General features: G+C 37.5%; 1 protein-coding gene across 1 annotated transcript; it reads left to right on the top strand.

The window, feature by feature from the left end:
• Positions 1-977: 977 nt before the first annotated feature.
• Positions 978-4,659, top strand: rps21 (ribosomal protein S21). The gene is made up of 6 exons (XM_006639619.3): positions 978-1,079; positions 1,618-1,703; positions 2,563-2,626; positions 3,019-3,090; positions 3,840-3,895; positions 4,591-4,659. The coding sequence occupies exons 2-6, from the start codon at positions 1,654-1,656 to the stop codon at positions 4,598-4,600; spliced, it is 252 nt and encodes an 83-aa protein (XP_006639682.2). The 5' UTR covers positions 978-1,079; positions 1,618-1,653; the 3' UTR covers positions 4,601-4,659.
• The last annotated feature ends 9,533 nt before the right edge of the window (positions 4,660-14,192 follow it).

Here is a 14,192-nt window from a genome sequence, read left to right as displayed (position 1 = left end):
TTTATTCATCAACATTTTCACACAGAATTTGCTCTTGTTCTGACACTGTGCTTTAGTTTAGAAGTATAACGTGCAAATCTGCTTTAAATCGTACTTTTAAAGTAATAATTGCTTACACTTACATAGCGGTTTTCTGGACACTCCACTCAAAGCGCTTTACAGATAATGGGGACTCCCCTCCACCACCACCAATGTGCAGCCCCACCTGGATGATGCGACAGCAGCCATAGTGCGCCAGTACACTCCCCACACATCAAGTAGTGGGGAGGAGAGCAGAGTAATGAAGCCAATTCATAGTTGGGGATTATTAGGAGGCCATGATTGGTAAGGGCCAATGGGAAATTTGGCTAGGACGCTGGGGTTACACCCCTACTCTTTTCAAGAAACGCCCTGGGATTTTTAATGACCACAGAGTCAGGACCTCAGTTTTACGTCTCATCCAAAGGACGGCGCCTGTTTTATTATTGGGACCCACATGGACCGCAGGGTGAGCGCCCCCTGCTGGCCCCACTAACCAGCAACCTTAGTTTTTCCCAGGAGGTCTCCCATCCAGGTACTGACCAGGCTCACACCTGGTGTGAGTACATTTACTTCTAATAGACTTCCGTTTCATTTTATGTTTATGTTTGGGTGGGTTTACCAATAGAAATTCGTTAAAAAATGTTTTCCTAGACAAGTCAGAAACGCCCTATTCTGGGAGTACTTCATCGTAGATGGTTACTGGACCAGTAGAGTCCTTGTGAAATTTTCCTTGTGGGGGGATAGTTGTACCCGGAGAATATGCAGACTACCTTTTCTTTCTGTTAGTTGGGAGTGTAGTTTTTCTTTAAAACCCACCCTATCCATACAGTAGTCTAAAGAAGCGTGATGCTAGCGACATTTAGCGACGCAGGCTTGGCTGCACCTTTCAAAATAAAAGTCCCTTAACCCATAGCCTAAACGACGCGGTCTAACCTAAAAGTATAAAAGCCCTACACGACGCAGTCTAACCGGAAGCAGTTCTGACAACCCCTTGCTGTTATGACATCTTCCGGTGGTTTCGCTCTTCCTTTCCGTGTCGGCCATTATACAGAGCAGAGGTAAGAGGGAGCGTGCTCTTGAATAAACTGTAAAAAAATAAACAAACAACCGCATCGTTTAATATCAGTTTATTGAAAAATGCCGAGTTTAAACTACATACTTTATCTGTTTGTGATTTGTAGCCCTATAATTATTATTATCAAAAGCATTCGGCAGACCAAGAAGCCAGTGAGAAGTCGGCCACATGTTAGCGTGGAGCGCATTTATTGTGAGCTGGCGGAGAAATATGCTTTGCGTTTTCTTTATGTCCTCGATTTTATTAATGATTTGTGCCTGGACGTTAATAATATAAGAAGAGTCATTTGATCACAGAGTGCTCAATCCTTGGCAGAGTGACTTCGAGGCCGTGATGTCTGTATGCAGTTTATAGCGTTTAGTGATGTCGTTTAGATTGACCCGCAAGTCGGATTCTGTGCTGATTTTAGCCTAAATCCTGAAAATGATTTACATGCGAAATAATAGACAACATCGGATGGTATGCAGTATGTAAAATATCGTGAGCTCTAGTCTAATTTGGAATAAATCACTCACTTACAGACCACCGTGGGACGCGTCTCCTGAAAATAAATCAAGATGCAGAACGATGCCGGTGAATTCGTGGACCTTTACGTCCCCCGTAAATGGTAAGTCTTGCTTTATTCGTTACAGAGGGTGGAAAAAACTTCAGCAAAAGAAAACAAAAAAGTCGCATCTTTACCATTTTCTGTGTCTCTGTCAGTTTGCACTACAATATTGCCCGTTTTTTTATTCACTTTCAAACGTAACGCTTTTTTAAATGTGTTAAGGAGTTGGTGAATTGTCTTGTCGGCTTAGCACTGCTTTAGGTTATATCCATCAGGAATGTGCTTGGTTCACTAGCTCTGTGCTGCTTTGAAGGTAATGTGCAAAACTCATTTCCTGTAGTTTGCCTTCAGTAGTTTTATTTACCTCCATTATTCAGCTGTCCTTATGTGCTTCTGCAAGCAGGGGTGTGCCGCTCTTGATTCAGAATGTGATCAGCTTTCTGTAGCTCTTCAATTTCTGAGCCGTTCAGAGGAAGTGTTAAACTTGTCAGTTTAAGGTTTAACTGGATTGGATTGTTGCATCTCTTAGGCCTTGAGCTGATGTTGATTTAAGTCCGGAGTCCTCAATCCAGGGAAGCTGGTGTCTGTACTGGTTTTCATAATCGGACTGTCCTTATTTTCTTACTTGGACCAACTTCCCCCAGTTCTCTGGGTTCTGGTGCTTTGAAGAGATCTCAAAAACCTGCAGACTCACTGGCCTCCTTTGACACGGATATGGGACCCCCAATTTAACTGTCAGAATATGCATAGTCTTATGTCCTGCATAAATAACCAAGGCTTCTGCTTAAAGCGGAGGTAATTAAACTGGAAGTGGGAGTGACTCAGCAGTTTAATCTGGGGTGAGTTTTCCATTGTAGCATTCCTCGGTTCATCACTTTATGCACAGGAAGTTTCACATTATTTACTTTTCATTTTCTAGCTCTGCGAGCAATAGGATCATTGGTGCTAAGGACCATGCCTCTATTCAGATCAACATTGCTGAGGTAAGACTTCATCTTTGTATCATCTAAACTGGCTTTATATTTCTGTTTAGAAGCTTTGTTAGGACATGTCTGTTGCTGTACTTAGTTTTGTGATGACAACTGATAGTCAGAACTACATTAATCTGCATCTGTGTGAAGGTTATAAGAAGTTTTACCTGAGCAGAGAGCTGCTCTCAGGTTCGATTTGCTCAGTGATGGCTTGCAATTGAGGTTTAGTCTGTTATTAGTTTCTACATGCATAAACTGGTATTGGGGATTCTTAGCAATATCAGTTTTATGCGCTGATAATTCGGGAAGGAATATATATAGATTTGGATAAATGTTTGTGTTAATCCTTGTTCCAGTGTGTTCCCTCTTGAAATCCCAAGCTTGTTTTTCCCTTTGACCATCAGGTAGACAAGGTCACAGGCAGGTTCAACGGGCAATTTAAGACGTACGCCATTTGTGGAGCCATTCGCAGAATGGTAAGAAGACTACCCATGCGCTTACATAGGTTCTCATCTTCCTCACGCTACCTGTGATTAGCACCCATTTCCTCATAAGGAGCAACAATATTGAATTGAACTGCTTAAGTTAAGTAGGGGATATAATTCAGTTGTGCAAGCTTTTAGTTGGTTTCCTTTAGATGGGTTCAATCCAGCCGAATGTAACGCTGTGCGATCAATATCGGTTTTGTGTTGATCCTGTGTTGGATTCTGGCAGTAAACAGTCAATATTCTACTCCTAATTAATTTACCCCAGCAAGGAAGACTGCACTGCTGCTTTTCAGATTTGTCTTATTAAAGACGGTAGTGATTTTTTTAAATTCCATGTGCGTATTGGCAAGAACCAAAATATGGAAATCGGTCACAATTGTTGGGTCTAATGGACATTTTGCAATGATCGTGCAGTTTGTAGGTCAGAAGGCCTTTTTCTAATACATATGCAAAGTTGTATGCTGTTTACTGTGAACAGTTACTTTATTGATCACTTCTGGAATGTGTATATATCCTTTTAGATGAATGCCGTTTTACTTTCAGAGTAATTTAAAACTTGGAAGTTTTATTCACAAATCATTCTTGCATTCCTATAAGCTTTTAGGTAGCTATTTACAGCTCATTGTTTGAGAGACTGGCATTGAAAAACACATTTGTGTGTGTTTGGGGAGTTAATCTGAAAATTCAGTCTGCAGTTTAACTAGGATTGGGTTATGAAGGGTGTTGCTCTTTTACAGGGTGAAGCAGATGACTCTCTTCTGAGGCTGGCGAAGAACGACAGCATTGTCTCAAAGTAAGGGCACTGTGACTGGAGAGAAAGAAAGGAATGCTGGAAATGGGGGTTCTGTCTTCTCTGAATGGGCTGTGTAGCCCTAGCCATTGCTTTGATCTTTGAGGATTTGCGGTTTTGATCTTTGAGAAACGGCAGCCCTGTTATATGAGCAGTTTTCCAAGATGTTGCCTTAGTGATGGATCGCAGTGACTTGCCCTGTATTTGCAAAGATAAGATGAATAATTTCAGAGCATGGTTCAAGCAGGACGTTGTCGGGGTGCAAGGTGCTGATGAACAAGCAGAGTTTAATTTCACTTCAAAAAGTATGAAGAGCACAAATCTTCACATACCTGAAGAAGAATCCATAGACACAATTTGTTTTTACTTTTCGGTGTGAAATTAGCCTCTAATTGCTCCCCATGTCACATAGTCTTGTTTAAATGTACTGTGCTCTATATAAATGGTTATTAGACCTTTGTATAAATTCTGGTGGAATATGCAATACTTTACCATTTATACAATATATTTTGCTCATCTTGCAAGCACTGCTTCTTATTGCAGTTCTTTAAAATTGAACTTCCACTGTAGAATGCTGTAGGGCGCTTGGCTTACTGAACCACACCCCATCATAGGAAATTACTGATTTTATCAAAACTGAAACCTAATACTAGTTAGTAGTTTGTAATTGTGTTAATCTCTTTTTCTAATCTTTTCAGGAACTTCTGAATCTGAAGATGTGATTTTGAAGTTTGTCCTTTGTAAAATAAAAAGGAAAAAGAAACTGATTTTGTTGTCTTTAATTATTCGATTAACAAGTATGTTATTTTGCCTTTGTTTTTTAAGGGATCTGTTTGCCTGTAAGGTAGAAACCCAAGGTGTAAAAATTTAAAATGTTTGGAGTTTAGCTACCAGCTCTGGCAGCTGTGAATCGCTTGTCACTTGTTAAATAGTAATAGTTGAAGGGTTTTCCACCCTCTCTGGCATTTCCCACTTTGGTCCTGAAGAAACAGTTTGCTGGTTTTCAATTTCTTTAATGTCTGAATCTTTTGATTAAATTGATATGTTTGCTGGTTTAGACTTTGGTCATTCCTGAGTGTCACAACTACCATACATCATGGTAGCGGTTTCCAGAATCCTTGGCATACAGGCCGTTTATGCAACCTCTCCTCAATGTGTTACCATTATTTCTGATGACATTTCTAAATAGTTGATTAATCTCATCATGATGAACAGAGAGTTGTGAATGACACTGTATGAGACACTCCTATAATGCAGAAGTACAATTGGTTCTATTTCAGGCAGCACACCTTTGAGAGTGTAATTCTGAAACTCGGAAACGGGTGCATTGTTGAAAGTCGATTCCATTTGACCTTTTTAAGAGCTGAAAGACAGTTTACGAAAGTTCGTCTGAAGTTGAATCTGATTTCCAACTCTCCACCCTAGAAATAAAAACGTAACCAAGCAACATATTTCATTTAAGGTGAAAGAAAAGGCTGGGCTATGGGTCCCCAGAACGCAAAGCAGGTTTGATTAAACCTTGTCACGGCATATTTTAGGCATAGCACAGAGCTGTTACAACTGGGGGAAAATTAAATTGTCCTAATTAATGGGTACATTAATTAAATGGATCCTCTTTCTGTCTTTTATATGAAGAAGCAAACCAGTGTCTTGGAAATGTTTTTTCAAAAACATTTTCCTTTTAAAAGTTATGCTGAATTGGACAACTATTTTAATACAAACGAATGTCAAAGCTCTTAATCTAGCAGTTAATTGGAGATTTCTTCAAGGTTTGTTCCTTTCAAATGAAGTTTAAGATCAACTAAAAGGAAGTTGTTTTGCAGGCACTGGTCTGTGGTTAATGTGAAGTCCTTGCGTTTTTCAGTTACCATCATTAGTTTATTTATAGTATAGTATTAACATGAGGCTTTTGTTTTTATATATATTTTAAATATTTTTCTGAGTCACAGCAATCTCATGGGAAAATTTAGAAGATTACAAGCCACTGCTTACAGCTCGGCGGGCATGTTACAGATAACTTGCAGAGAAATATTAAATTAGACTGAAAAATTAGAGCACCAGAATGTTACAGATGACAGCCTGTCTTATAGTAGCTTATTGATCCAAAGGTTACCATACAATGTTTGGAATCATCTTTAATGATGAGGCTTGTTTGCTTGTTCCTGACATCCACCATCCATTCTTCTTTTGAGTAAAAAAAGTATAAAAAAAGTATATTTAATTGTATATCTGTGCTTGTTTTTCTGCCAAGCATAAACTAATCCATTGGAATTCCCATTGGTATCTTTTACAATTTGGAAAACTTATCCAGTACTCAGGTAATCATCTTGGCTGATTTTACAATGACAATGATTTTATGACCTAAATTTATTAAGGGAGCTTTCTGTGACAGTTATGTGCTTCTCTTTCACAGCACAGCACGAGTTAACAAAAACTTAATAAAACAGTGAGGTGACATGTTTTTGCAGTCAAGCAGGAGTAAATGTGTCTTTTTCACCACTGGCAACTTGTAACAGCTACAGTCAGTAGCAAGAATATGATGAGAATTGGTGATCATACTAAAATCCACATGCACCTCTGTCATTTGTTAAACATTATTACATAAGATCATGTTGAGCAAACCTCTACTAAAGCTTTCACTATCCATTGAGCTTATTCTGGTTTTAAGGATTGGATGAGAGGTTATTTAAAATAAATTATCTTATAATCGAATGAATCAGTGCATTCTTCAAGCCTGCTGTAATGGAAGAATGTGCAAGAGCACTTTTTAAAAATAGATGGTGGGAGTCCAGCCGCTTGAGAAAATTATCTGTGACTAAAAAGGGACTCTAGGAAAGCCAAAAGAAGCAGTTTTGTCTTTTTTTCTTGCATTGCTATTGCCAATAAAACCCTGAATAACCAAGATAAATCTGCCTTATCTTACAAAACGCTTTGCTTGGAAAATGCAGTTTGCAGGGCCACTTCTAGAGTACAAAATACTGCAGGCAAGCCAGAGAAACATGAAATGTCATTTGGTCAAAGGACTTTGGGCACTGGGTGCAGAACAGCCTGTCTTATTGATGTCCTGCAGACACCAGCGTTTGTATTATCGGTATATAATCCATCCATACAGGAGGTTCTAATTTAAAAAAACAATACAGTGCTCCTATTGCTGCATTTCAAATAATCCTAAAAGTGAATTGGGGAGTTTATGTGGAGTTGGGTGAAACAGTATACAATTAATTATGGGGTGAAGGTATTAGATTTAGTACTAAATAGTAGTGTGACTGATAGTCAATCTTAAGACAGTAGATCTAAAAATGTATGCAAGTCTAATTCTGAGAAATGTGTTGGGTGTCTTACAGTGTATAATGGGTTTTTCTCTGTATTTGCGGTACATATGTAAACTATGACTAATCTTTAGAATTCTTAAGGTTTATATATCAAACCAGACTGTATACATTTTTGTATTTTTGTTTAGAAGTCCTGTGATTTGATGTCTGTAGAACTAACATTGTCTGCTTACAATGTAATCTGTTCAAGAAGAAATACCCAAGGAATGTTTCCAGAAAAACAGATTAAAATTCAAAATTTGAATTCCCTTTGCCATTTTTGCATAAAAGTTCATATAAACTTTATTTCTGTCCTAGTTTTTTTCCTTAGGCTAATAAATAGCATGAATGGAGGAGTACATGTACAACAGGGGTATTTCTCAATAGCTGTGCAATTAAAATTGAACATCATTTTAAAAATGCATTGTAAGTTAGAGTATAGCCAGTCTTAATTGAATATCTGGGTCAGTAATTGTAATTCAAGCCTTTGGAATCCTTTATAGTTTATTAAACAAATATATTTTTAAATTCTTGTGATTGCCGTATTTCATATAATTCAAAGGTAACTTTGTTCAGCTATTTATGCATAGGGTCCATAGTTAAAACAAAGATGCTAACATTCTGGACATTTACTGTAATTCCAGTATAAATGTATTAAATTTAGTGCTAATTTTAAATAACAGTGTGGATTGTTTAGGTTTTAAAGTTTTGCAATTGTTTAAACTTAAATTTATACAAATGTGGTTTTTAATGACTTGTGTTGAGTGTTTTCAGTATAGCATCTTGAGCTGGTCTCTGCATTTGCATTAGGAATGTAAACGGTCTGCCTGGTTTATAGCATTCTAATTGTTTATACATAAAAGCAGACTTTTTTGTTTGAAATTCTGTGATTAAAGATGTACACAGCTAACATCTGGCCCTCACCTAATGTCGATGTATCACTTTGTTAAAAATAATGACAGAAACATATTTAGAATTAAGGTCCTTGTCATCTCCATATAAAAGGCTGAAAGACCTGTTATTTTATTTAATTTCATGGGTCTAGTCTGCTAAATCTCAATCTAGATCTAATTTAACTAGCTCAAGTAGATCAGGGTTTACTACATTTATTTCTCAAGTTGCCATTGCTGTCCAGCTAGCTTTATTCTGCTACTATTAAGTTACAGTTTTAAAATTATTAACATTTTTCTTTTAACCTGATACATGTGATAGTTCAAGAATCTGAAACAGGTCACATAAAACAACCTATTTGTTAATTAAACATTAGCCAAAATCAAATCAATTAAGGGTTCAAGGCCACAGTTCCTTAGATGTATAAAATGTTCATTACCTAAAAAATTAAAAATGGTAAAATTGAACTGTGATTCAAGATACTCTTTTGAGTTAAATGATGCACATTTTCTTAAATAATACATCAACATGAAACACAGTTGAGGGTATTAAGTCTTCATCAGCTGGTGTAAATGCAGACATTCAGAATTTGGGAAAAAAATGTTTTTTGGGACAGAAAATTACTTTCAGAATTCACCTTTCCCAAAGACCTTGCTGTAATGCTATGGTTTAATCCTGGACAAATGCGTGTGCTGAAGTAAAGTCTTAGTGTAGTACGGCCAGCAGGTGGCACTAGCAATCCTTTAGCACCGCCACCTAGGTTGTTAACCCGTCTCAGGCTGAATTGTGAGAAGATCGTAGGGTGGATGCTTTTAATACCCAAGAAGGTTCTGTTTCTGATTTTGTGGAAAATACACGTAGTTGCTCCAGTAAATGTCATGCTGTACTAATGGGAAATAATACTACTTCCTGCATTTATTAAGCATTTTTCATCCAAAAGGATTCCAAAGCACTTTTACATAGTGAGAGGGATATCTATTTCATCCACCACTGAAGTACATCACCATGATACCCCACTGGTGATGAGGGGCAGCCATTCTGTCTGCAGCCCCATTACACAGCACATCAGGTGGAGGAGAGAGTAATTGTTTCTCCAACTGAATTGCAAGGGAACTTTACATTTCCCATGAACCAGGACCTCTCCAAAGAACTGCACTTCCTACGGTACTCTCATCTGCTCTCATCATACTGAGGCATTGCTTTCATATTCTGGCCCAGTGGAACATGTGCCACCTACACAGCAACATCTTTTTCCTTAGAGGTCTCTCAGCAGAGCAGATGCCCTGGAAATGTCTCATATTTACAAGCCATCACTGCCAATGAGATCGTATTCTTGCCTGGTTAAGTATTAAATATACGGTGAAGTATTTTCATTTAGTGCTTGTCTATTTTTTCTGTTTTATGGACTTCCTTCTGTTTCTAATCTCCACCAGTGACCGTGTTTAGTAGTTCCATGAGATAACAAACGTCTGAGCAGGAAGGATTTTTTCCAATGTGCCTTTATGTGTTGTAGCACGCTGTTGAGTCTCAAACTGAGAATAAGAAGAGTGTGCAAATTCACGTTTGCTCTTAATGTTTCAGACCTCTGCACTCGTGAGCATTATCCAAGGAGTATTTCAAATTTTGAAAGTCACTGTGTACTTGATCTGGCAGCTGTGCGTTGTAGATCAAGTACACAGTGACTTTCTGCAGGGTCAGTGCTGAACAGGGACTTGGAGACAGTGCACTCAAAACAGGAAGCACTTATTTATCCAAAGGTTGGTGGATATATGAAACAAGCTACTCGCCTCTGTTGCTGAAAATGATGCTCTAGGATCTTTCAAGAAATAAATGGATTGATCTGACACCTAATGTCAACCAAACTATCCAGACAGGCCAAATGGTCTCTTAGCATGTGCATCCTTTCTCATGTTTTTAGGCAAGTTAAGTTCTCAGTTTTCTGAATAATCAGGAGAAAGAAGCAATTTCAATATTTGTCAATGTTGAGCAGATCATTGTAATCTTTACTTGTATACTTTTTGTTGCAAAATGGCAAATGAGAAGCAGCAAGCACTATGTACAACCCTTTAGACTACAGCATTCTAAGGATCAAGTAGAAGTTAATTCCACACTAAATTCTTATTTCTTCTGCTTAGTGTGGTATAACCTCTACTTGTTCCTTTGCAGCTCACACTGTGATGCAGATCCCTGCTTGGACCTCTGTAGTTTTTTTAATCCTTAAATGAGTAATATCTGTTTCTAGCACAGCACCGCATTGACACTGCTTTTTAATCTTAGGAACAATAATGAGTGCGACCTCATTACCGCTGTTGGGATTCCCAGTGGTTGGTAAATTATGAAGCAATGTCTATTTAATCTCGTCAGGATTCAACTCGCAGGACAAAGGAATTTCAAGGCAAGGGGAAATGAGTGGCGACTAGACTTAATTATGAGTTGATTTGCAATTTTCTGGGCATTATCTTAATTGAACAATTATTTGCTGAAATCAGATGGCTATAGCTTAAATTCAGCTATAAAGAAAAACTGCCGTGCACAGATGGTCAGTTAATTTGCTTACAGTAGGAGAATTGTATACATTCTGCATTCTAAAGTTAAAACATTCTGGAGATTTGAAGTTTTAAAATTAGACCTTTGATTTCAAACATTATAGGTGTCTCAGAATGTAAAAGACACTAATTTGAAGTACGGGCACAGCAAAAGGCCTTCAATTTACTTAAATAATATTAGAAGTCAAAACACTAGCTCTGTTCCCATGACTGCTTTAACAAAATGACAGGCTTCATCAGTGTGAAAATCCCTGAGATGTGGCGTGCTTTGAAACCAACTTTCAACCACACCTTGCTCTGGTAGACATTCAGAAAACAGCAATTACTGAGTGCCAGCATTAACAGTTAAGTATTTCTTCTAATCTTTTGAGACTAAAATATCCTTGCTTATCATGGTACAAGAGATAACGTATCTTCAGTTGCTTTAGCTTTTAGTTTTATTTCTTTTGGGACTATTGTTGGCTTTTGCCTTTTACATACAGTATGTCTGCTCTGAAAGGGTATTGGAGGATCATTTGCATTTATGGAGATGTACTGATTTATTATCTTAACTGCAGAATCTGCTATTGTTGATCGCTCATGATAATTCTTTTGATCACAAATCAATTCATCTGCCTGAACTAGAAATTTATATAGCTGGAGAAAGCCCTGATGCAGAGTACAATAGCAAAGACAAAAGTAATCTCAAACTCTCAGTGTTATAAGATTTTCCTCCTCTGTCACCTTTGACCCTGTGGACTTTTAAGATAATTTAAGCAAATCATGTATCATACCTTGGAATGTCTTGAAATACTGCAGAGGAGTTCAACTGAAGATTGGGAAAGACATGTAAAAAACAGTTTAGGGAGGGTTTGGTCTTCAGTATATTCATCTAAAATGCCTTCATGTAGTGAAATACTTTAAGTATAATATATTAAAATGGCATTTTGGTCTTCCAAGTGAGCACTGGGTTTCAGGTTTTAAGGTGGCATAAAGAAGTTGTGCTGATATCTGTAATAAGCCCAGCTTTGAAGAGAATATTTGTAACATTTAAACATGCAGTATGAAATTGTGCTGTAGTCCATTGCATTAATATGGTAATTTTGGAAATGTTAGACCATAAGCAATGATCTATTCTCGCTGTTCTCTTTAGTACTCAGGGAACATTTCATCTCACAATATGAAAAAAGCACTGGGAAGTGTGATGCGTTTGTTTTGTACATTCTTTATATTTTTTGAAGGATTTCATGTCAGCACAATATATGATTTATTTGAAATACAAAAAAACAGGCGTGATTTAATGCTGACAAGTGCTTTGGGGGAACTTGTGACTTGTCTATCTAAACAAACGACAGAGATAAATTGACATATTTCAGACAGACAGCTGTGTTGCACAGATGTGTGTATATACATCTACTGTATGTCTAACACTCCCTTAATGGAAAAAACAGAGGACAAAAAACTTTCTTAAGGGTGCCTTTTGTTGCTGCCTAAAAAATATAGATTACAATCACCATGAAGAGGCCTTTGTCATTAGTGAAAAGGCAGGTATGTATCAGGGTCTCCTTTGTGCTTTAGGTTATACAAAAGATGCATTTTATTTGGCACCAGAAACATGCAGAAACATGAACCCAATGCCAAAAGTCATTCTTTAAAAATGTTTTTTTTTATGGACAATGACTGGCAGTTGGTAGGGAGGTGTGTACATTCCTGACAAGAATCTTTAGACAGATTTATTCTGTTGCTTTCAGGGGTGGTGGAGGGGGGGCAGAGACCATACTTCTTGCAACTGATCAACAGAATAATAGATGCTGTAACAAGAAGATAGTATGCAGTACTGTGATTGCTCTGGAATGGATGGCCATGGGTTCGTATGCTAGGTGGGATGCTACCATTGTACTCTCAAGTAAGGTTATTTGCACAAATTTGCAAACTTTGCTTAAGTAAGGGAAACTTCTCTAGATCGTCCCATGTGTGCAATGGACTGGTATCTCAGCTTGTGCCTGCAGGGATAGCATAGGATCCACAATGCAACATTATTTGGACTTGAGCTTGAGGGCTAAATCTGCAAAAAACAAACGAGCTCACATGAGCCATTCAGGATCTTATTTTGAAACCTTATGAGGTCTTTTTGCAGCTTTTCAATAAACTAAAGATTTTTACTTTGTATAATTTTGCAAATTCCTCCAGATTTGAAATATCAAGGAAACACTAAAGAACCTGTATTGTTTGCCATGAATTCCCCTGCCTGTCTGGATTTTGAAATGTGCTGATTTCTTTGTTATCTATTGGATGTATTTAACACATTTAACTTCAAAGGAGCTGAACATAAAGGGCCACCAAAAAAACAGGTTAAAATGAACTCTACAGACAAAATACTACATGCAGGTACTTGATCTGAGAGAGACATCAAAGCTTTTTTTTTTCTTGTGGATTACCGTGGCAGCAGTTCAGCTCCCCAGAGACTTCAAAAGGCAAACTATAACACAAAACTGTTTCATACTCGCCTAATAGTAGAGATGAGGGATGCTCTCGGGAACGCTGGCTTCATTCAAAACATCCAGACATCTCAGTTGTGATATTGTTACCTTTGTTACTCTTTATTGTGTCTAGAAAAAAGAAAGGTTGTTTTGAGTACACTTAGAAAAATAATCCAATGCCAAAATACTAAATACAATCTTATCATGTCACAAACTGATTACTCAGCCCTTTCAACCGAATTAAGTCTAATCTCAGACATTTAGAGGTCTCAATCAAGCCACAGTTTGGGGTAAAACTACGATCTCAATGGTTTGGTTTTTGATTTTGCTGGAGTGTTTGTTTTTAGTTGGAAACCTGGATTGATCCCAGCAATGACCTTTGAGCGGGGACTCCAGTGTGTGGCTCTAATAGTAATTATTGAACAGTCAGCAATGAGAGGGAATTGAGAAACAGTAATAGCCTAGGTTATTTTACCTGGCCTGACTAATTCAGTAACTTTAAAAATCTAGACAGGGATATCAGAATGAGTGAGTGATTAATACTCCACTAATAAGTAAACTGTTTGTAAGGTATCTTTTGAAATACATGAACTGTGAAATCATACAGTACTGTAGAAACCAGATACACTCCTTCTGTCATGTTTTTTTGTTCAAGGGGGTAGGAGTGCAAGTACAGACTTGCAACATAAATTCAAGTCTAAATTGCAATTATTCTCCACATTGCCCTTCGGTGAGTTTTAATGCAGAGGACAGCATTTACTGTTTGTACTGTAAAAGGCCTTGTTATCAACACTCTTATAGCTGTAAAATGAGATTAGTCACAGCCAATGTCAGATTGTGAAAGGATTTTTCAACAGCATCAAGTAAAATTAATTATGGGCATTAGAGTACCTGTTAAACTGACACCACTCCTTTCAACTGTTTTTTAAAACATTCAAATCATGAACATGAGAGGTTGTACTCCTGTGTATAACCTCAGATTCTCACCCATTTGTTTTTTACACTGAATTTTACAATACAATCTTTTAGTTGTATTTTTGTGTTTTAATAATTAGGCCGTACAATAACACTTTTAGCCTTTAACTGCTATTGT

The sequence above is a fragment of the Lepisosteus oculatus genome, chromosome 16 (genome assembly GCF_040954835.1).
Source record: "Lepisosteus oculatus isolate fLepOcu1 chromosome 16, fLepOcu1.hap2, whole genome shotgun sequence".
In the NCBI taxonomy this organism is placed as follows: Eukaryota; Metazoa; Chordata; class Actinopteri; order Semionotiformes; family Lepisosteidae; genus Lepisosteus; species Lepisosteus oculatus.
This window is presented reverse-complemented; position numbering and strand designations above follow the sequence as displayed.

What these genes read in the sequence shown, in the direction of transcription:
- rps21 (XM_006639619.3), top strand. Translation starts at nt 1,654, where the DNA reads ATGCAGAACGATGCCGGTGAATTCGTGGACCTTTACGTCCCCCGTAAA. An exon ending in TTCAGATCAACATTGCTGAG is followed by an intron (nt 2,627 to 3,018) that starts GTAAGACTTCAT and finishes TTTGACCATCAG; the next exon opens with GTAGACAAGGTCACAGGCAG. An exon ending in GTGGAGCCATTCGCAGAATG is followed by an intron (nt 3,091 to 3,839) that starts GTAAGAAGACTA and finishes GCTCTTTTACAG; the next exon opens with GGTGAAGCAGATGACTCTCT.